Below are 24317 nucleotides of genomic sequence, written 5' to 3'. Positions count from 1 at the left end.
TATGTTTAGTATAGTTGAAACAAGATGTAATGTGGTAGAACAACTCATTGGGAGCAAACAACTAGAGCGGGAAAGGTGAAAGTGGGATAAGTTTAAGACAGAATTTGGACTAAGGGCTAGAGACAGTCTTTTCTGCCAGGAAATGATGCCATATGTTGGAAGAATCACGTCAAGAACGTCACCTCTAAACAGCAATGACGTGCAGAGTACCCCCGGACCTGAATCGGCCGTTACTATAGTGTGTTGACACCAAAAAGCTCCAGAGGTCCTACCTACCCATAATGCACCAAACCCTAACATACCCAGATAGCATTTGCCTCTTTCGCGAAACAGACGTGGTCATCTGAGCTCTTGAGCTTATTTTCAGACAAGTGAATTTTTCTTATCTCAAAGTTATATTTTTCCCATTCTTACATTTTTGGTACACTCAGTGTAGTGCTTATACATACCATTGTTGGTGTTCCAATATATTTTTACCCTTCAATTTTTCTCTCTAAAGAATTAAAAAAATATTCTGAAAAAGGCCCTTCAGGATGTAAAAATGCCAAAACTGTGGTCCTAAGCTTCCCCTTTCAGACACATATAATTTGTCTCTGTATTGCTTGGGCCAAGACCACTTGAACATAGAGTGCTCTATCTGTAAGAATTTTAACCTGCAAGCTATCTTGGATTGTAAAAACAAATTGATCTTAAAAGATTTATGGCCTTCTGCTTTCTTGAAAGCAATTACTGGGACTCAACCCCCCCAAAAAACTACACCCAAGGAGACTTCAAAAAATCTTCTAAACCATCAACAGAACCTCCTAAAAAGGAAGCAAAAAAGTTGGATCCAAAGACTTCTGTCTTGAAGCCAGTTTTGGAATCTACAAAATCTTCTTTGGATCCAAATAAGTCTTATCCAAAGCTTCTTCCAAGGACTCATTATTCACCAATCATTGATCCAGTGCCATCTAGAATCACATCCCCATTTATAGAAAGACAGCATTCAAAATCTCCTTTAGCCTCCTCTTGTTCTTCCAGGAGTCTGTCCGAAGCCAATGTGGACAGGACAATGAGATTTATCTCGCCATAGAAACAGATGGGTGTTCTCCCAGCTCCTACCCCTTCAGACAAAGGGGCCTTGATTTGCTCTATTCCTTCACTATCGGCTCCTTCTCCAGTCAGAAAGTCCATTTCAGAGCCCCTGGATCAGAATTTGCCGAAGCCGTCTCGGTCAGATCAGAGGATATTTTTATCCTTAGCTCCAAGAATTTCTCTCCAGCTCCAAGTTCAGAGCCGGCTGACTCTTGGAGCTTGTAGCATCCTTGCTGGATTTGAGGTGTTGCAGTCTACTCCGAAGTTGTCTGAGCAGGCTCTGTCCTTTGCAGCCTTTACACTGGCAGCTCATGTCCAACCTCAGATGGAATGCTCTTGGGCCAGACAGAGCTGATGGAGTGGAAATATGGCTTCCGAGCTCTGTCGGCTTCCTTCTCTCCGGACCATTCTGCTTTCAAGGTGGTAAACAGAATTTTTTCTCCCTCCCCCCCATCTCTCCCTTCAGGATCTCATGTGTCTCTGAGCCTTGAGCCTCAACATTCAACTCTACTGGGACAGCCAGCCCAAACTCTCTAGGGTACCCAGCAGGGTATCACCATCTGTTCTGATACTTTTCTGGAGCATACCAAAGTACCACCTCGGAAGGGAAACTGCAAAAGGAGGCACTTTAAATTCAATCACTGAAGTGGAAAGATCCCAAAGATCACCACCCGAAGACATGTAATTTGGAGACATCCTACAAATCCTTAAACAAAGGAGTGGTTGGTCTTCAGACAATCCTTCTCCAGAGGGACAGGTATTCCTGGAGGCATTTGATCTGGCCTGTCTACTTCCTGGGTAACTCCACCCACTGATGAGCTCATTGATTTGATCTCTACGCAGAAGTGAAATGAGCCTGACTTGGTTGAACCTATTCCCAAGAGACCAGATCGGATTCTGGCACCACCAGCAGGAAGGGAGTTTTGGAGAAAAGGGATACTTGTGGATGCTATGGTCATGGCAGTGGCCTCTAAGAAGGAACTTGTAGAACAGAGTTCCACTGTCCATATCCTAACACAGTCTATGGCTTTGGACAGATTTGGGAAGCACATCTAAGCTTCAGCAACTTTCGCTCTTAGATCACTAAACTACCTGCCACATTTCACTAGACTACAAAGAAATTTGATAACTGTCAAAATCTCTTTCAGGGACCTCTACTGGTGAGACTCTGGTTTTTCTGGTCTCACAGTTGGCGAGCCTACAATCCATTTCAAACTCACCCATGAGGTTCATCTCTCATGCAGCTAAGGGTACCTCAAATACAGCAGGTTCAGGCATTTCCATTAGGAGGCAGGCCTGGATGCACTTGTGTGACTTTACAGAGCCCTTCAAGTCCTCTTTCTTCAATGCCCCCTTTAACGTAACCCCCTTATTTGGCTCCAAAGCGAAGGACACACAGCCTCTAGGTGCGAAAAAGATGAAAAGATTTGACTCCTCATAGGACTTTCTCTTGGAACCAAAGAGGAGGGTGAAAAATGTGGTTAAAAAATCAAATCTCTGGGTTCTTTCCAAGATTCAGATGTAGACAGTTCCCCCAGAGGCAGATGGCTGAACTCAAATGGAAAATGCCACCCATGCAGTACAGATGGCCAGCAAAACCAAGGGTCTAGAGATTCTCTCTCTGACTGACGGACCCTATCAGCGTTCCTGAAATGAGGCCCGATTGTCCCTGTCTGGAGGCAATCAAGGGTCATTTATCCCTGTCAGAAATCACAAAAGATACATGGGTGCAGAGGATCATTTCCAGAGGTAATACAATTCCCTTTTCCCACCACCTCCATCCTCAAACAAGTTTCCCAACGTTACACCCAACTGCAGGAAAACAGCAGTACTAGAAATACAAAAGCTGCTAGATAAAAAAAAAAAAAAAAAACAGAGCAACCCAAGAGGTCCCACCAGATTAGATGATTATGTTCCAGATTCTAAGATTATTTTTAGTGCCCAAAGGAAATGGGGGACTGGAGCTAATTTTGGAACTTGACAACCTCAACAAATCAGTTTGACATACAAAGTTTCAGATGATCATGGTTCAGCCCATTTTGGGAAAGGATGACAGGATGTACTCGATAGATTATAATCTGTCACATAAAAATGAACAATGGGTGCTAGCAACACAATGGTCAATTCTTCAATGAATTTCATCCCAAATAAGAATCACTCAGGCATGCAAGAAATACCTTTGGTGGTGGATTCAATCAGATCAGGTTCTATAGGGCCATCTTTTCATTCTCCCTCAACCCAAGACCACAGTGACCATGGACTCAACCCAGACTGGGTGTGTGTGTGTGTGGGGGGGTACTTCCTGGGGAAAACAGTCCAAGGCACTTGGCCCACTGAAGAGGTCAACATGCATATCAATGTCCTGGAAATGAGAGCAGTGCTCTTAGTGTTGCAGGCCTTCCAAGACTCTCTCCCTTTCTGGACAACTGTGATTCAACAGACAATATGTCAACAAACAAGGGGGAACTAGGTCTTACCCCTTGTATTGAGAAGCCCTCAGAGTGTGGCAATTGACAATCTCATCCAAATGAGTTATGACAGCAATGCACATCCCCGGGAAGTCCAATGTTATAGCAGACAAATTGAGCAGATCCATTCTACTACCTCACAAGTGGTCTCTCAACATGAAAGTGACAGAAATGACTTTCCATCAGTGGGGTTAGCCTTGCTGCAGTCTTTTTGCTTCTCCCCTAAACAACAACCGCAGCAGCTTCTTTGCTCTGATCCCCCCCTCTGGAGGAATCACTGAGGGACGCTTTGCTCCATGACTGGCAACCCGTCTCCTCTATGCTTATCCCCAGACTCCCTTGATCCCCAAATTTCAAAGTCATCCTCGTCGCACCTTACTGGCCTCGACAGATTTGGTTCCCCTTTCTTTGGTCTCATCTACTTTACTCACCTTGGATTCTGGATTAGATTCGAGACCTTCTGTCTCACTAGACAAACATGGTTCACCTGGATATCTTGAACCCAAAGCTGAAAGCAATATTTTTTTCACTTCCACTAATAGCTAGACAATCTATGCTTTCATCCCCCATCCATCAATACTTTTATCTTCCCATAAAGCTTCTATGAGGAAACTTTACAGACGTAAATAAAAGAGATTTGTTTTTTGGGTACATTGGAAACACTGACCCATTTTCAGACCCTCTACAAAGTGTTGGAGTTTTTGACAATTTTCAAATAAGGAGCTAGTTCCTCAACCATTAGAGTTTGGTTGGCAGCGACCTCTAAATTCCATACTGGATTTGAGAATTCTTCCCTTACTTCATCTAAGCATTGTAAGGCCTCCTTCAGAGGCATTCTTCTGTTAAGGTCACTTTATAAAGACCCTAATCCACAATAGGACTTGAATTTAGTACTACAGGCCTCAAGTCATTACCCCATTGAACCACCAAAATGTGAATTTAAATTCCTGACCTGGAAAACTATCTTTTACCTCAACGAGAAGAATTTCTGAACTTCAAGTAGGGAGGTTTAGAGGACAGTGCTTGATTTTTACTAACCACTCCTTCTTCTTTCCTTCCTTCCTAATGTGGTGTCAGAATCCAACGTCAATCAGTCCATTAATCTGCCTGTCTTCTTTCCAAAATTTGCAAACAATGGAGAGTACATGCTGCACCTGCTCTATGTTCATAGACAATTCCATTTCTGCTTACATAAAACAAAAGTTAGAAAATCTGATCAATTATTTCTCTCCTTTGCGGATTCCAAAATAGGTAAATCATTTTCAAAGGTAACTTTGGCAAGGTGGCTTACCAACAGTATACCCTTTGTCTACAATAAATTGGGTATCATTACCAAAACTTTTAAGAGAACACTCAACTGGATCCACAGCAACTTCTTCATTATTTTTATCTAGGCATTCCATGGACGACATATGTGCAGCTGCAACCTGGGCTAATCCTCATACCTTTATTACTAGATCTGGTCTCAAGGGGAAGAGAAACCTTTGGTACAACCATGCTCAGGAATATCCTTCCTTAGAGTCCACCCTGGATTTCAGGTAGCTAGGGACTCCATCCCAATAGTTGAGGAATGAATAAATGAAAATTAACATCACATAAAGAAGTTATGTACTTAACATAACATTCCATTGGTGTTGTCCATTTTTATTCTTCCTTAACTCCCTACCCACCAACCCCTATCTTTTTTCATAATGGACTTCTGGGAGAACGAGAAATTATAAGGGCACCACTGTGCCTTATGCTGACCTCCAGATAACAGCTTCTTCTGTCAGGAATATTACATTAACATTTCTTACTTTATGTCTACCAGCAAACAAGACCTGAGGTATATTAGGGGTTGGTGAATTTATGGGTAGGGAGGAGCATGAGAGCTTTTTGGTGGCCACTAGCTGCAGCAACGTGGTGAGTCACATCCAAACCTAATAACTGAGGAACGAATGAAAACTGACCTCATCAGATCAACTAATATGGAGGATTATGATAGGTACTATGTGCTGGAAAAATGTCAAGAACTTCACCTCTAAGCAGCAGTGATGTGCTTGACATGTATGGGCAATCTTTTCCAGAGTATGGGGAGCCTCTGGGTCAGGAACCTATCCCTCCAGCATGTTTTGTTCATTGTGATGACAAGGTTTAGATCCCTGGAGCGTGTGGCTCTGAGGGATTGCGATTTCTTTAAGTGGAGCATGTCCAACAGCTCAGGGTTTGACATGGCCTTGTATGTTAAACAGAGATTGCCTCTGAGTAGACGATATGCCACAGAGTAAAGCTGGAGTTTTTTTAGACTGTCAGCATATGGCATCTGCTTTAGGCCTGTGATTCTTTTAGTGAGATATTTCTGTGGCCTTTCCAGCTGTTGCAAATGTCTTGTGAGGTACATACCAAATGGGGCATTATACTCTATAATGGGTCTAATGAGGGATGAGTACAGTGGGACAATGACAGCCTTTTTTCTGGATGAAAAGCCTTTAGTGATGAGGTGTGCCACATAGAAAGATTTCCTGACTGTTGTGGCGATGTGGTTATCGAAGATGAGACCAATGTCCATCTGTGTCCCTAAGTATACTGGATAATTTCAATAGGACCAACCTTTTGTTCCCACAGAACTGTAGAACCAAGGGTCATTTATATCACTAAATGCAGTTCATGTTCTGATTTTTACATGAATAAAACCAGGACAGTGTTTAGGAAAAGAATCTATAAGCACTGCTATATCAGTAAGGGGAAAATAAATAATGCTTTATATAAACATATACTAGAATGTTAGAACAAGGAATTCAAATTTGGTATAATAGAAAGGGTTAGTTTGGATTGTAAGACACCTAGATGATATTTTTATTTTTTGGGATGGTACAAAAGAGGCTGAACAAAAATTTGTCCACTTCGGTGGCAGTTGGGAAAACAGATTAGAATAAAGAGAAATACTGTTGTCACTACCCCCCCCCCCCCGAACTAAACGAGTCAGTTTCTATTGTTCTTACACTCAAAATGCTGGCTGCCAAATCATAACGTATAACTTGGGCTTTATTGGCAATTTAGATGTTACTTTTACTCCAAGATTTTAAAATTGGTGAATTATATAATAAAAATAGTATCAAAAGAAAATCTATGTATGTATCCTGTGCATTACAAAAAGTAAGTCACAGGATGAACAAGTGCAAAAACCACAACAGAGATGCGACAGTAATAAGCTGTCCAAAACTTGAAATTTTAATTCCTCTTCTATGAAGGTACTGAAGAAACAAATTTCAAACGGGCGTATTCATTGGAACAAATCAGCTTTAATTTATGATCAGCACTTTCAGATCAACTTGTCATTTCCAAAGGGAGTCTGGAGACAGACTAGGAGTCGCGTACTAGTTCTGCACTTCAGTTTATTGGACTTTGTTTTATTAGTACTCTCTGTTTCTTATTTTAGTTTGGATTGTAAAAGATGACTTGTGTTCCATGAGGCTAGCTTTTTGTTGTATGCTAGACTCATTACTATGTATGAGAATGCCAATCAAGATTCATGATCCTTTATTTCTTTTTATGTATACATTAGGCTATGGATTAAAGCTGTTATTGAAAAAGTTAATATGATGAAGTCCAGTTGGTGGACAAAAGCTATTACAAACTAAGGTTGAGTTACTCAAGTGACTGAGCTCATTTCAGTTTGTTTCTTCAGTCCCTTCACAGAAGAATTAACATATGAAGTTTTGGACGGTTTATTGTTGCTTAACACTGTAACATTTAAGTATTTATTTTTCATTTTCACAAATAAAAAGGAAGTGAAGTCAGTCCTCTAACTTAATCCTGGGGACAGCTATCTCCTTGCATCTCTGATGTGGTATTTACTGGTGAATACAATAATATATTTCTATTTTATTGATACATATTTATCCAGGCATGTACTTATAAAATATGTTTACAGAAGAATGCCAGTCTATCAAACATATATGGAAAGTTTATGTTTGATAGACTGGCATTGATGATTTTTATTCTGTATTTATCAGCTGTCATTTTAAGATGTTTTAAAAAAAATGGTAATATTGTCTCTTCAAGATTCGCATGTTAGTTCATTGATTATATGATCATTTAATTATATGATCATTTAATTAGTGTGGTAAGTGGAGTTGAACATTTAGTTCTGATGAAGTCCAGTATTTTGCTGCAGACGACAGTGCTAAACCTGCTCTACTTTATTATTAAACATTTGGTTTACATATATATTTTTGCACTGCTGTACGTTTACATTCCTAATGCATCACTATTTGTTGACTCCTCGTATACATATAAAAAGTGGTGCGAGATGTACCTTTCTGGTTAATTATTTAAATCAAAACATCTGTCAGTCATAGTTCATATGTTGGTGTGAATGACCCGAGACATACCTCACTGGACTATATGAGCAGACACATGGTTGAGCTCTCAGAATATGTATCCCAGGCAGGTATGTCCCTAGCCTTGAGCAGCATACTACCCTCACCTAGAATGATGCCACAATATAAACAAAAAAAAACTTACTGGTCCAGTTTTTTGTGTCATTCAAAGGGGATCCAATTCTATCAGCTTGGGAAGCCATGGTCGACAAACCTCGCTGCTTTGCCAGAGACGGTTTCAGGTGGCACCTCTAGGCTTTTGGCTGCTGGCAAAGGCTCTTGCCTCCCTAACAGTGCCTTTTTTAGGTAAGGTCTCGAAAACATTACTGATGTAAAATGAACCAATCAGAACAAACACAAGGGTCATGTTGCTAAATGCTAGGAGCTTAAACCAAAAACTGCACTCCCTGGAAGCACTTCTATCAATAGAAGATACAGACGTCAGTGCAGTCACAGAAACCTGGTTCAAGGTCTCAGAGAATACTCCAGCCTTACAAGTCTACAATGCCTTCCACTTCTTTAGAACGCAAAATGAATGTGTGAAAACCAAAGGAGGCAGTGTTTCAATCTACAATACAGATAAATTCACCTTCCGTCTAGTTAGACTGGACAACTCCATGGAGTTACTCCAGATCCTGGTTATGATGGGGAAGGACCCCATCCAAGTCATAGCCAGTTATAGATCCCCCTCCATGGGTCACAATGCCCACAAAGCATACTTAAACAAACTGGAGACAATCCAAATTTTACCAAACACACTGGTTGTGGGAGATTTTCATTATCCCACCATCAACTGGGAAACCTATGCTAGCCCTAACTCACTAGCGCAAAAGTTCTTTAACTTTGTTAATTCAAACGCCCTGGAACAAATTGTCCATACCCCGACAAGGGGAACAAACATTCTGGATCTGATCTTCACCAACATCTCAAACAGATGCACTGCCGCAACTGTCTGACCCTAATTAGTTAAATCGGACCACAAATCAGTTACCTTCGAGCTGGCACTAACAACAGAACTCACAAAGGGTGAAATCAGACTAAAAAAACTTCACCAGGGAAAACCATGTCCTCCTAGGTGAAGGTATAACTGCATTCCAAGCCCCCCTCCAAGTTGGAAGTGGTAACTACACTAAAGTTTACACTAAAACCCTGTTTAATCACTTGCATTAGTGTACAAACTCAGCCATACCAGAAATAATCAGCCAGAGCCCCAAGTAAAAACAAGCTGCCAGGGTGGGCATCCAGCATCAACAAACTTTACAATAAATGCAAAAAGTTGCTGTCCAAGAAAACAAAAGCAAGGCCTCAACAATGGAAAAGAACCTTCTAAGCCTCAACAGAAAAATAAGACAACCTGACAAATCCTCCAAGGGCTCCTTTGAGTGAAACTTAGCAATTACAGCCAAGGATAACCATAAGGCCTTTTACAGCTATGCATGTAACCTAAAGGGTAGGACCCAAGCATGTGCAGAACTAGTGGCCAATGGTTTCATATACACCGACCCCGCAGAGATAGCAAGCCTGCTAGTGGATAGGTCTGGTGAAAATTTCACTCCCTATCCCCTCCTAACTTAAAAGAAAGCTTCCCCCACCCCCTACATACTTAAAGAGCAGGTCTTCAAAGCCTAGTCCAAAGCAAAAAACACAGCCTCTATGGGACCAGATGACATACCAGGCTGCTTTCTAAACGGGCTAAAACATGAACTAGCATCACCACCAAGTACCCTTTTCAATCATAGCCTAACCTCAGGCTTTGTTCTTGTGTAATGGAGAACAGCAACAGTTATTTCCCTCCACAAAGGTGGCCTAGCAACAGACCTGGGGAATTACAAACCTATAAGCCTAACCAGCCTAATCTGCAAGTCCATGCAACATATCATTATGGACCTCATAAGACACAGGTGACCTCCAAACCCTGGATCCTACCCAATTCAGCTTCAGGAAGGGCAGATCCTGCCTATTAAATCTGATGGATTTCTTTGAAAATGTGACCAGGCCATTGACAAGGGCAAATCTGTGCACACGGCATACCTTGATCTGGCAAAGGCTTTCGACACAATCCCACATTCAGGCATTACTGATAACTTGGCAAACTGAATGTAAACCCCTTCGTTGTAAGATGGGTTGCCAATTGGGTCACAAACCAGACACACTATCAAAGTGGGTGACTCCACCTCAACCAGTAGATTTGTTACCAGTGAGGTGCCACAGGGGTCAGTGCTAGGCCCCCTACAGTTGTCAAAAATAAGGGGTTGTGGTTAACCACATTTGCAGACAACTGCAAGCTAGGTGCAGTCACTGAATCCCCAAATGATGTCAGTATACTCCAGAAGGGTCTCTCACAGACCAACAACTGGTGTATTAGTTACAGTTTCAAACCAAATGCAAAGAAATGCATCATCGTTCCCTTTGGCACAATGTCCCCTCACACAATCAAATCAACAACAATATTCAAGTACCCATGAAGTAGTAAGGGACCTGGGATCAGAAGTTGACTGCGACCTTAACTTTGACCACCATATGTCTACTGTAGTAAGGAATGCTTTCTACATAGCACACCTTATTAGTAAAGGCATCACCTTGAGAGCAAAAGAAGTTATAACCCCCTATATTTTGGCACTTATCCAGCCCATAATTGAGTAGAACACCCCATCTGGCATATACCGTACTAAGCACTTGCAGGAAATAGAGATACCAAAGAGATTTCTAAAAAAGAGGATCAAAGGGCTCCAACATGTGCCTTACACAGACTGACTATAGTCCATATCATATAGACTTTTTAGGGGAGACTTATGCCTGGCCTACAGAGCATTCCAAGACCCAAACCTAATTAACTTGCTGCATATCTGTAAATCAAATGGGACTAGGGCTACCCATTCCGGGGTCCTAAATATGGCCTGCGACTTAAACAGGACATGCTGGAGGGACAGATTTATATCGCCCAGTGACTGCTGTGTCTTTGGAACAGGCACAGGAATTCATGTGAAACACAGCACTCTATGACACTGTTCAAGAGAAACCTGGACAAGTGGATAGGGCACTGTAAATTTTTACTGGGGACAGAGCCCACAACCCTCCTGGACATGGGCAGTCGTCATCACTAAATGCAGTCTTAGGTACTGACTAGCATTTCTATGGTATTACATTGGGATGAAACAGCTCAGCTTAAAAATGACCTCCGGGTCGATAGCTTGGTAATCTCCTATAATCCTAAGGACACTTCTATGTTTTTCCATTTTTTTCTGGGTGAGTCCTGTATGTATTCTGGTCACAGAATTTTGCTTCATTGGTCCCAGCTTCATATACTGTTTGCTCTAAACAATACAAATGCTGAACTAAAAGAAGCTTTTAAACAGCTCACAGCCTTAATCTTTTTCACTACCTGCCAGACAAAAGCTTACAGGCCCAACTAAAAATTGGATTGGTCTTAAGGTTGATAACTGTAAATGTTAATTATGTAACAAAACTGAAGTTTAAAATTTTGAAGTTGAAATCTAAATGTGACATGTTATCAGTAAGTAAATTTCCCTCCGGCATGGAGAGTAGCAGATGTGCTTGCAGAAAACTTGGGGTGCTAATTTCAGAATAAGGAAAACACTATATTAGAGTGCTGTAGAGATAGGGGGAGGTTACCCCATATAAAACTGCAAGCAAGATAACTGCTGCCACAACTAAAATAAAAAAACATATATATTTATATTCCATCAGACCATGGTTTCTTGCACATATTCAAGGGAAACCTGTTTACTCTGGTCAGTCACGGTAACTCATTCACACTTGGTTCATACATGGTTAGGTGCTAGGCAGTTTCCCTTGGTGAGAATCAAACCTTTACCTCTAGTCTGTGATGTAAACACCCTAACCATTATGCCAACCCCTAACGCTTTTCAGTACTGATTGATCAGTTTGCTACTACACTCATGCAGAACTAGTTGTGTGGGCTGCCTTGTTTCATTCATGCCTGCAGTACTTTAAAGATAACACCACATACAGTACTTTTGTTAAATGTAACTTAATTATGATGATAAATCTGAAGCATCCAATAATTGCAGTTTGCTTTCTGGCTTGTGGTGTGGCCATTAAAGACCTTATTCCACCCCACTCCCCCTGTTAAACAAATGAATTAATGAGTTGTAGAGTTAAAAAGCTGCTTTACTAGTCCAGTTGAAAAGCCGTGCATGTGTACATTTTATTTGATTTGTGAGCTGTCTGCCAGCAGTCAGGAGTGTCACTTCAATGACTGACTCCCAGCATGTGTTAATGACTTAAAATGCTGTCATGTGGACATGTCCCTGATCTGTTGTGATGGGCTGTAGTGGTATCGTTTTGCAAGGGAGCAACTATCGCATCACACCCAAATAGTTTTAGACTATCTGCTTGGGGTTAGCGAACCATCAAAATGTTTAGCAGATTGCCGCCCTTAATGGTAAAGGTAGTGAAGTTTCCTCTGGATAGGAGATCACTAGCAGTGGTGCAGGAATGAATTTAGTTGTTACTGTACTCCTGTATACCAGCTTTAGCAACTGTGCACACTGTGTATAGCCACAGCTAAATCCACAATTAAGTGTTGTATCATGCAGCACTGGTTTCAATTGAAAGACTTTTTGCCTACAAACACCAACCCTGCACAGGGTACACAATGCTACTCTGGTATGCAGCCTGAGTGTAACAGTGCAACTCCGAAGTGCTTGCCATTATTAAAGCGAATAGACAGTGCCACTTTGCTGAGACCCATAGCATAACAGTGTACTCTCACCAAAGCCTATTGTGTGCTTCTTGTGCTGTGCTCTTTCCCTTTTCTTGTTTAGTGATTTCTGACACAGTACAGTCTCGAGTCCCCTTAATTTACACTAGTTGCGATGCTGTGTGTCCTCTCTGAGGTAATTTTCTGTCCTCTCAGCTCTGCTCCCTGCCTTTAGTACTTACTGCTATCTGGCATCATATAGTCTTGTGTCCTTGTACGCTGTATAAGCTGCAGTTTTGTGTGTTTTAGCTGAAGTAATTTTGTCTTTCGAGCTGTAAAGTTACACTGTTCTGTTTTTATAAAGTATAGAGGTTGGAATGCTGTGCTTTGTAGGAGGTACTGTGTGCCCTGCTGGTCTTGTGTAACGCCCTCCTTTCCTCTATTGCTGTAGTATCAGCACAGAACTCGGCATGCTCTGGGAATATATGGCATACATTAGTATTCTGCACAGATTGTTTTTGGGTGCATTGAGTACTGTCAGTCAAAGTGTTGCTTCTGTCAACTTGGTGAGCAAGTTGTGCATACTGTTTAATAATTCACAGATCATCTTTTGACTCAATTTTCCCCATATGGCTTTTTTCCTGTTTATCTTGAACTTGAGTCTTTTTTTTTCCTGCTGCTTTTTCTGAGTTTTCTCACCAGTGTTGCTGCTATACAGTGTGAAAAAAATTTAATTTTTGGTTTAAAATGACAATACTATTTCATATTGTATTTGCAGGTAACATATGTCGATCACCAATTGCTGAAGCAGTTTTCAGGAAGCTTGCAACAGAACGTGGTGTTGTTGACCAGGTAAGTCTGTTTTTTCTGCTCTAATTCGAACCATTTTAAATGATATACAGAATAAAATGTAACCAGCTATTAAATATTTGATCTGTTCCGTTTGAGAAGGAAATGCAACAATTTATGTCTTTCTCATCTAGTGGAGGATAGACAGTGCAGCAACATCCACTTATGAAATAGGAAGCTCTCCGGATTACCGGGGTCAGGCCTGTATGAGAAAGCACGGCATTACCATGAGCCATATTGCTAGGCAGGTACTGTACCTTATGTTTTCATTTTTAAATGTTTAGTTTTGTGAATTGTCTTTTTTGTTGCAGTGGGTCATAGACAGTGCAGCTGTTTCTGACTGGAATGTGGGGCGCTTCGCTGATGCTCGTGCTCAGAGCTGTTTAAGAAAGCATGACATTGAAACAGCCCATAAGGCAAGACAGGTAGACAGCACTTTTTTGTTTTAAAGTAAATACACTGTACTTATGCATTGTTTTTCAGTTAGCTGTATGTTTAATAGTTGAAAGAACCAAGACGTTTGTGAGTGAGGTGACGTAAAATTGATTTTTATTTATTTTATTTTTTTAAGAATTTTGGTCCCACTTTTTCATACATGTAGATGTGATTGTGCGTTTCCAGTTTTGGTTGTCATCTTACAGAAGTGACTTCAGTGTGGACCACTCCTGATGGGAAGAGTTAAAAATGTTATAATTGTTGAGTTTGGCTGGTCTTTGGTTTGATGTTTATATCGAATTAAACTAAAACATTGATAAGCTTATGAGCCATATTGATGAATTTAAGATGTTTAGCAGTTTTAGTAGATTTTTTTCCAGACATTGTAAAGTTGTAATTGTGGTTTGTATTTATTACTTTTGTAATACCCATGTCTTGAACTTTTGCACATCAGTGTGCATTCTTTTATTTTCCATTAATTACTTTTGCACATCAGTGTGCATTCTTTTATTTTCCATTAATTTGTACAGCCCTGATATAGTTCTCATCAGTGTATGCTCTACCTGAATTTTGTTTACATGCTTGCATTCATCTGTTATACAAGTTTTGCTTTGTATACTCTGTTGATGTAAAGAAATTGTAAAACTTTTGAGTAATGGCTATTGAGGCTTAGGTTGTACTTAAAAGTGGTCCTTGGACCAGTTTACTTTCCTGGTTATCAAATATGTACTACCAATTTATGTGGAAGTATAAATGATTAGCAGATTCCACGTGTGTAAATTAATTGTTGTTCTCTAGTCCTACTTCTAGTTTTTAGAAGGATCAAAACTAGTGCATTGGCTAAGTTTACTGGCTTTATAGGTGAACTAGTCATTTGACTTCCTTCTGATTTATGTATTTGAGCATACTGATGCTTTAACTATGCATGAGCTGTACAGCTGAGTGGTTCAGATTAAGTGCAAGTACTTGTCTTGAATGGAGTTTTCTCACTAATTCTTGTAAAAATCCTTTAAGCTGAGCTTATTATTATTATAATTTTTGTGCATGTGTTTATCTGTCTGGCCTGGGTCATGGCTGAAAAGAGTCTCTGGACTGCTTTCATCTATTTGATTTATCAAATAATAAAAATAATTTTAAAATACTGATCCATATCGAAGTATCTGCAGTCAGAGCATACAGACAGCTGCAAAAATAGCATTAAGAAAAGAAATGATACAAAAGTTGTTAAGATGCCATAATTGCAAAGTGGTCACTATCAGACAGTGTTGTATCTAGTTTGCTTGCTTGAATGTATTAGTTTGTGTAGAGCTTGCATAACAAAACATTTGTTCACAGATTTATGAGCCACGTATTTTCTTGGCTCAGAGGTGAAGGGACTATCCCGAAATATTAAGTTGTCATAATTTAAGGACCTTCAGCTAGAAAGCTTTTTCTCATTGTCTGACCCTCCTTTTGCTTTTCTTTAGCCAGGGCTTGTTTTTAAATGGAGTATAGACACAGAATGCGAATTGGAATAAGTATGCATTCCTGTAATCTTTCCAGCTGTTAGATGTGCGTCTGGCATCATGTTGCCATGGCATCTGTAGCTTTCTCTGTGTATTTATCTTCCTTTGGCAGTATGTTGCAAAGGATGGCTTGCCTTTCTAAGGCCATGCTTAATTTACCATCAAGTTCTACAAGTGACATTCTTGTTTTCCTGCTTGTTCATACTTAATTTCTGTTTTGCATTTTCCAGTTGCTTGTGTCTGTGAAACACAAATGTTAAAATGGTGAAAACAGCTGCTTATCTTGGTGTTTGTGAAGCACTTTGACTTCAGACTCTCCTATGACCACCATTTTTTTTGTGGTGCATAGGAAATCCTAAGTTGTACAACTTTATCCTTCATTTTAATCCTTAATGTCCCACTGTGATCCTCGTTTATTAGGTTCATCATTGAATGCATTTCCCCTCTGGCATATGCCTTGCTAAGCACCTAAATCAAAATGAGGGACCTCAACATTTCCTAAAATAAAAAACATCTTTGGTTACAGTGCCCTTTGCTGTTTTGATAGATTAAAACTCCTGTCCTTCTACTTGGTGTCACTTAGGCTCCTGGGGGGGCGACCTATGCTTAGCCTTCCATGACCCAGCACTGTTTAACCACATCTAAGCAGAACCAGTGGCAAATCAAAAACTCTGCATAGAGACCTAAACTTAAACATAAGCCTCAACAAAGGGCTTGGCAGTACCAATCTGTTGTATTCCCCATTTGTGGAATAGGTTGCCCTTGTGTATTAAGGATCGTAGGAAGTTACTAGACTATGGACCTGGAGGTCATTTCAAGCCTAGCCGTTTCACCCCATTGTAATACTATAGATACTCTAGTCAATACCCAGGATTTTCTTTAGTAATGACTGTCTATGTCTAGGGGGGTTGTGGGCACTATCCGTGGTATGAATTCACAGTGCCCCATCCACTCTTCCAGGTTCCTTTTGAACAGCATAGTAGAGATGCTCTGATTCACATGAGTTGGCACCCTATTCCAAAGACACGGCAGTCGCTAGGAGACAAGTCTGTCCCACCAGCACATCCTGTTCAAGTCGCAGGCCATATTTAGGTCCCTGGAATGGGTAGCTCTAGTCCCATTTGATTTTCAGATGTGAAGCAAATTCATTAGGTTTGGGTCAGAGATTGCTCTTTAAGCCAGGCACAAGTCTTTTCTAAGAAGTCTAAATGATACAGAGAATAGTGATAGGGACTTTAGTCGGTCTGTGTAAGGCACATGCTGGAGTCCCTTGAAGCAGTGCACTTCCACCAACAAACTTTTTCACCTTCAGTAGTTTATTGTTAAATTAATTTTGGAAATTTCTTCAAAGTACTTTGTAGAATTTAAAGATTTGTTTATATCCTCAATATAAGAATATCATTGTCAAAAACTCAAGGTGTATGATTCATTAACTTTAAATCTTTCAATATTTTTGTTATTTCTAACAAACTGTTTATTAACAAGTGCAAAAAGAAGTGAAAAAGTATCCATCCTTGTTTAGTTCCTTTATAATATCCAAGCTGTTTGATATGAAAGACCCAATCACTGTAAATGCTGTGGATTCTCCATAGATGTCTTGCATTATGATAAACTCTTCTGGAAATCCTTTCTTAGGATAGTATTTCCAGTTAATTGTATCAAAGGCCTTTTCTAGATGTCGACTTATTATGCTAGTGTAAATGAGATCGCTCTTCTTGGTCTTCGTAACGGTAAGCTTAGAAAGAACCTATAAACTACTGTCGTCGTACTTCATTTTTTATGTAAAGCTTTGAACTCAGTTTCAGAAGCTTGCACGCATTAACTGTGGTGCTGCTTATTTCATTTAAAAAAAAAAAAAAAAGGCACTGTTTGGTGTACATCCAGTGGCTGTGAAACTAGCTTTGGAGAAGTTAAGAACTGCAGTATTACACTGGTAGTTGAGTGCTTTATATATGTGCTGTGCACTCCTGAGTGTGTCATCCTTCAGATGAGATGTTAAGTCAAGGTCCCATGTACTTGAGTTGGTGGTAGCTCAGGTGAATGTAAAAGAATCCATAGCAGATATTGAAATAAATAGGAAGTTCCTGATGCCCTGGCCAAATTTCCCCTTATAGTATAAATGCCACCTCTGGTCTCCCATGAAAAGGGATCACTAGCTTAGTGGGACTAATCCAATCAAAAAAGAATACATTTTTTTAATATATATAGATCTAGGACATTTGATCGAATGATCAAACGTCTGAATCCATTAAGAGCGAGCATACTTATGCGAAAGTGCTTTTCACCAAAGAAGCAGTTTCGCGTAAGTATGTCTATTGCCGAGGCCGTACTATGGTGCAGATAAGGGAAAATTCCCTTTTCCCCCACTGTAGTGCGGTCTCGGAGGGCGAATATTAAAGTAAGGGGGTTATGGGGGGTGCAGGGGGGCAAAAACGTAAATGTAGTGTTTTTATTGACACGCTTTATTGAAAGGCTTAGTGGTAACTTGCTATGGCTGTTTTTCCTTCCTTTTCAGGAAAATACCTTCACATTGTCTTGTGCACCTGTATCATTTTCCCTCTCTGTAAAGGTCTGAAATGAGACGAGCTGCATCTGTTAGTTTCTTGTCCTAGTCCTGTTTGTTCGCATACACTCTTGAATGGCCTCTAGAGTTGCACACACTACTCAGAATTTGATCAGACTAGGGATTGAAGTAGTGGAAGCATGACCTCCTTGATTTTAGAAGTGTGATCAACACTCCTATATTATTTTCTGGCTCTGTTGCCAGCAGTATCACTTGATACAAATTACAAAGAAAGAGCAGAATCAAATGAGCAAAGTTTTGAGCCCAAAAAAATATAAAAATCAGCAAAACAAAACTGGCCCAAGGAATGCTATAGTGTTTATTATTCACACCACATGCAAGCTTTCACGTAGAAGTACTTTCTCAAGTGTAACCATAAAGCAGAAGAAAGGGCAGAGCAATTATAAATATTGTACTAATGAAAGTATTATTTGGTTAACGCATCTTATTTTTTACTAAAAAAAACTAGTCACTGTTAAATATATGAATATTTAAAAATTTGCACATCTGAACATGTATGCATATAAATCTCTTATTTCCCCAACTGTGTAGAACATTTGGCTTTCCAAGATGGCTGTACACTGATCAATGGCTTAATTTCAGCTCTCCCAGTGTGAAAAAAGAAACTGCTAGATAAGGACTTCTGCTCATTTTAGTAAAATTCACTTACTGGCTAGTAAGTACAGTACCTGGATACCAGCAAAGAGGAAATTTATAGCCTGAAAGAAAATAAACTAGAAAAGTTGAAGAGAAAACTGACTGGGAAGCATCCTGCAGCTGTTCAATGAAAAGCAGTTCAAGCTCCAGCTTAGGTACAGGAGATGGATTCCAGAAATTTAGAGGAAAAAGAATGAGGCAAATGTGTTCAGATATGATTAAACTAAATGAAACATTGAAAAAGTATGCAACATAATGTTGGAAAAAGAATGGAAGAAGCTTTATACAGCTATTCAAATGAACTGATTAAAACTGCAAAAATCAGAAGTTGAAGTAAAGAAAAGGCTGGCTGATTTATGAGACTGGTCAAGAAGAGCTGTTTCTGACACTGGTAGTGAGAGGACAGAGCATGTAGAAAAAGAGATTTTTTGCTGTTCCAGAGAAACTGGAAGGAGCAGATTGTATTAATTTTATGAAAGCACAAGTAAGTAACTGGACCGGTATTCCACAACAGGATTTGTTAATTGAAAGTGTATTCTTCAAACCTGGCCATGAAAGCAGACAAGATCTGTATTAGTAAAGTAATCATACTAGCAGAAAGAGTTGATGGTTATTAAACTGTAGAAGAAGGGCAAAATATTAAAAATTGAAGTTGGTAGTGTGTTCCTGGAAAATGATTATTCATTGTACACCAGGCAGTAGAGAAGCAAATTTATCCCAACAACCAGAGAATATCGAGAGTCAGGTCCAAGATTCAAGCTGCTGTATCAAGCTGTCTTCAGAATATTTTTTCCTGGATGAGGATGATCAGATTAATTTTTTGACACAGAACAGGCTAAGGAGGAAATACAAAAGTTTGTCCAACAGTGAGTCATCAAATGAAATGGAACTCTGCTTCTCATTCTTCTGATGATGAGAGAGACTTTGCCAATGAAATGTTTTCCAGTGTTGCAAAGGAAAATGCTTTAGTGGCAGAAGAAACGCACAGGAGTTAACTAGAAGAATTGGGATTACCTTGGACTTCGGAGACTGGGGTTGGGAGATGGTGATGAACAGGAAGAAGACCAGCAACACGGAAATTATACACCACTCCTATCCTAACAAATTTAAAATGGTCTTCAAAGAAAGAAAAACTCACTTCTTGCTACAATAAAATAGATACATCTGCCGCCAATCTCTCTTATAGGTCTTACCATTGCCATAGCTTAAAGCACTGTCTTGAACTGCACAACTAACTACAGCACTCTGTCATTAATCATCCCGAAAAATGTCCTATTAAAAAAAAAACTCATCACTTCCTGGCGAGGCATCTCCATTCTAGCAACAAATTCTTATTGCTCACAAACAAGTCAAAATAATGTTGCAGGGACTTGCTGTACTCTCAATACATTGCTAAACTCTGGAATAGTTATCTCACACAATAAAACTCTCTGGTAAACCCAACAGTTTTAACTACTGCGCTTAAACAACATCTTTACCAATCCTGGTCCTGCATATACTCCTCATCAAGTTAAGACTTTATGCTCACCGCACGATACTCCTCCATAAAACAGAATACTGTCAACCTCTGACTGAAGTGACAAAGCAATTTTTATACTTAACTGCTGCATGTACAATCCACAGAGTTGCACATGGGCTTACTCTTTAGTAATTTCTGTCTCTGTAAAATCTTAGAATGGACGGCGCAGTGGTGCAATGGTTTGAGTTGTCGCCTCACAGCAAGAGGTTTTCTGGTTTGTCTGCTGGAGTGCCTTCTGTGCGGAGTCTGTATGTCATCCGTGCGTTCATGTGGGTTTCCTCTGGGTGCTCCCTAGTTACAAAGACGTGTCTGGAACAGAACCGTTTTTGCCCAGGCCTTCGCTGAAAATTGGCTCGTTCAAAGTTGGACTTTTCCGGTAAACAAATGCTAAATAAAAGAAAAGTAAAAGTATAAATGTAACTACTGTTTATGTACAAATGTAAATAGAAATGTAACTGCTCTTAGTTTAACTGGAATTAAGTATAATGCAGTGTAAACAAATGGAACTTTTCTTCCTGGGCCTCCACTGGAAATGGGTATTGTGCAGTCAGATAGTCCTGGTAAACAAAGACAAATAGTGAAAACATGTGGGACTATAAAGCATCATTCACATTTATGAAACATGGCATTTCATGATATAAATTGCATGTTGTATAGTAAAGTGTTTTTTTTTTAGTTTTAAGAAATGTAGGCATTATAATGAAAAAGGAAAGAAAGACTGGACAAAAGCACATTTGAAATAATGAGCTGTAATCTCAGGCTGTTGGGATGGGGTGTAAAAGTGCATTAAATACAATATGTGAAGAGTTTTTAAATATTTTATTTCACTTTTCTATAGGTGAATGTTTGTTTGTTTGAATCTACGGGCAAGTTTTTTGCTCATGTTTTTAAATGTTAGACCACTAGTTTTCCATTAGCAAATATGTTCAGTGTTGGTAAAGAAGTACACACTGCTCTTATGTTCCCATGGAAACAAGTTGACTAGAGGTGAAGGCAGTAAATCGAGAGGTCTGGACATTGTTTACTGAGAGAAATATAAAATTAAAAGGTAAAAGAACAAGCAGCTCAGTAAAAAAAAAGTTTGAAATTATTGGTAGTGAATAAGAGCAGAATTTCTGGTAACTAAATACTTTAATGCATTTGCTACAACAGTGTTTAATTTAGTTTTATTTAAAGATGGCCAGTGCTCGTTTTCTTAAGGCTAAAAATTTGTGTTTTTGCAAACAACATATAAGCGTTTTTTTTTCCCAGTTTTGAAAGATAAAAACAGATAAGCACAGGCTGTAATGTGTTCTTTAGCAAGGATAACCTTCATGCCTGTATGTGCAGCTGTCAATTTGGGACAATTACTGCTATCAGGAGGGTTAAACTTTGTTATGCAAAGATGTAGGTAGTTTTTGTGTGTTTAAGTTAATAGGTTATGGGAGTGGTGTGTGTGTGTGTGTGTGTGTGTGTGTGTGTGTGTGTGTGTGTGTGTGTGTGTGTGTGTGTGTGTGTGTTTTTAGGGGTTTCATTAAAACAAAATGTTTTATAGAATTGTGTCAGTTAGAAATGTAGATGAGAAAAAACAACTGTGTGAAGGATTAACCTGCCAAACATTAGTGGTGTACGAAGCACAAAAGCTGTAAATGGATATTTAAAAAAAAAAGCTGTCCTATATAATAGGTGGGAATAATAATTTTTTACCATAATGGGCCACACCAAGTATATTATATTGTGCAGATTTATTGGCTGGAGGGCTTCTTAATCATCTTATCTCGTTTTTAGTGTCTTTATAAATTCTGTACAGTTGCTTGGCTCTTGGCTCATTTATTCAAAGCAAAGCACTTTTATTGAATAATCACACTTTTTTATAAGCTGTTTAAAGTGTGCTGCTGTATCTATACCTTTACGTTTGTTTGTAGAAACATTTCACTGCAGACATAAATTTACTGTGGTTGTGCTTTTGCATTGGGTGGACTGGGGATGATTATCTGGTCTATTTGATCTGGGAACACACAAAAGGGTTCTAAGTATTGTTGTTTTTGTTTTTATTTTATTTATTTATTTATTTTTTTGCACTGTTCTGATAGCATAGACTAGATTCAGCAGGTCTGAATCTAGCCGGTTTGTTGATCCACATGAGCACTAAACCAGCCATCTTAACATTAAGCAGGGCTCCCTGCACCCTTGTGGCAGATTGAGTGTGGATCTAGCCTTGTCGGAGCTGGGGATTTTTAGAGGAAGATTCACTGTGTGCTTTACTATTGGTAGATTAGCTTAAAAGTGTTTTAATTTCACCTGTATTTAAGCTGCTCATTTGTGTGTTGCTGCACACCATACAACAGGGGGTCAGTGGTGTCTTGTTTTGTTTTAGATGCAAATGACTTGAAACTCAAATTTTCCCTTTGACATGTCAGTGGAACCCTCCTAAGCTTCCCTGCTGCATTACAAGAGCACTGAGCAGCGTTGCCATGCTTATCCAGTAAAACAAGTAATGTTGTTAGTCCAAGGCACAAAAAAATGGTCAAACTATTCCACTCCCTTCCCTAATAGAACATATGGTAAAAAGCCTGCTGTAATGGATGAGCAGTTACCCTTCATTTCACCAGCCATCCTGATCGATACTGAGGCAATGTAGTAATTGCTTCATGTATACTGAGAACCACTTATTCCTAAAATAAACCAATACCCTATGTGAGAGATGTAATTACACTTTGAAATTGGAGTCGGTTCTCTCATGTAACAACCAACCGGAGGTCTAACAGGCTGCCAGCACACAGTTCACCTCTCTCACAAAATGAGGTGGTAATGCACAAACTCACATAAGTGGACGTTCTTACTAGAAGCCTGCCAAAAGATCAGAGACCTCCCAGACATAAACCAGTTGCGCACACTGCTATGCAAATAGAAACCACTGCAAATAACACATACACCAGTGTTTCAGAAAATAAGCCCCTAAGGCAAAACACCTTAATACCCAATGTCTCAGTCTTGGGTGACTGCATAGTGAGAGACGCACAGATGTCCCTCCCACCAGATTGGTCAAGTAGAGTCTGTCAAATCGCACGTGCACAAAAGTCCATCTGCAGCAAGTACCATTATGACTCTGTCATAGTCCATGTTGGGGTGAATGACTTGAGACATACCTCTCTGGACTGTACGAAGAGAGACATGACTGAACTCTCAAATTGTGTCCCAGGCAGGTATGACCCTAGCCCTAAGTAGCATTTTGCCATCACTCAGGATGATGCCACAATATAAACAAAAGATGATTGCCTTCAACAATTGGCTTTGCTTGTGATGTCAGTCCAGGGCGATCCAGTATCTGTCAGCCTTGGAAGACATGGTCGACAGGCCACACTGCTTTGCCAGAGATGGTCTGCACCTTTCTCCTCTAGGCTTTTGGATAATGGCAAAGGCCTTTTAAGGCAATGTCAGAATAAAGTTTCCAATGTAACAAAATCCACTCGAGACAAACTCTAGGTTCTGCTGTTTAATGGTAGGAGTCTAAACTTGAAACTGCACTCCCTGGAAGCACTCCTCACCTTGGAAGATGCTGACATCTGTGCAGCCACTGAGACATGGTTCAAAGCCATGGATAGCACCCCAGCCGTGCAAGGCTACAATGCCTTCCACACATTCAGACCTCAAAATGTACATGAAAGAACCAAAGGTGGAACTGTGTCCAACTTAGTCAAGTACCCCTCGAGACTGGTCAAGCAGAACGAGACTCACTATAACTACTCCATGGACAGTTAACTATAGCCAAAATACCCTGGCATGTCATTGCTAGCTATAGGTCCCCTACCATAAACCAAGAAAAACATATCGCCTACTTGGACTTACTGGAGTCATTCCCAATACATCCCAACATCTTAGTCATGGGAGATTTCAGCTATCCTTCCATCAACTGGGTGACATCATACATGATCATGAACATGGTTGCCCAGAGATTCCTGGACTGTTTCAATGCAGATGCTCTGGAACAGATGGTTTGCACCCCCACAAGGGGCTGAAATATCCTAGACATACTTGCCAATATAGGGGGTCACTGCACTCTACCCTGTGTGCCATCCCGGGAACTAATGGCTCTGCTGGACAGAGGCACAGGGAACTAATCTAAGGGGGCAGCAAAAGCCAACACATTCTGGCTAGGCTTACTGATGCCCTTGGGCAGATAGCGTAGTACTTGCCTATCAACCTATGGTAAGGTCAGACCA

The 24317-nt window shown here is 40.0% G+C and overlaps 1 protein-coding gene across 2 annotated transcripts in view; it reads left to right on the top strand.

The window, feature by feature from the left end:
* The window catches only part of ACP1 (acid phosphatase 1), a 350036-nt gene that overhangs the window by 25807 nt on the left and 299912 nt on the right, over positions 1-24317 (top strand). The window contains exons 2-3 of one of the 2 annotated variants that reach the window (XM_044073601.1): positions 13366-13439; positions 13748-13861. In XM_044073601.1, the coding sequence (XP_043929536.1) occupies positions 13366-13439; positions 13748-13861 (188 nt within the window). Of the gene's footprint in view, positions 1-13365; positions 13440-13570; positions 13685-13747; positions 13862-24317 lie in introns of both variants that reach the window. The other variant, XM_044073597.1, reaches the window with a different exon arrangement.

Source organism: Protopterus annectens, chromosome 1.part1 (assembly GCF_019279795.1).
Source record: "Protopterus annectens isolate FY-2018-M chromosome 1.part1, PAN1.0, whole genome shotgun sequence".
Classification (NCBI taxonomy): domain Eukaryota; kingdom Metazoa; phylum Chordata; order Ceratodontiformes; family Protopteridae; genus Protopterus; species Protopterus annectens.
Note: the sequence above shows the minus strand (reverse complement) of the source record. Positions and strands in the feature narration are given on the sequence as shown.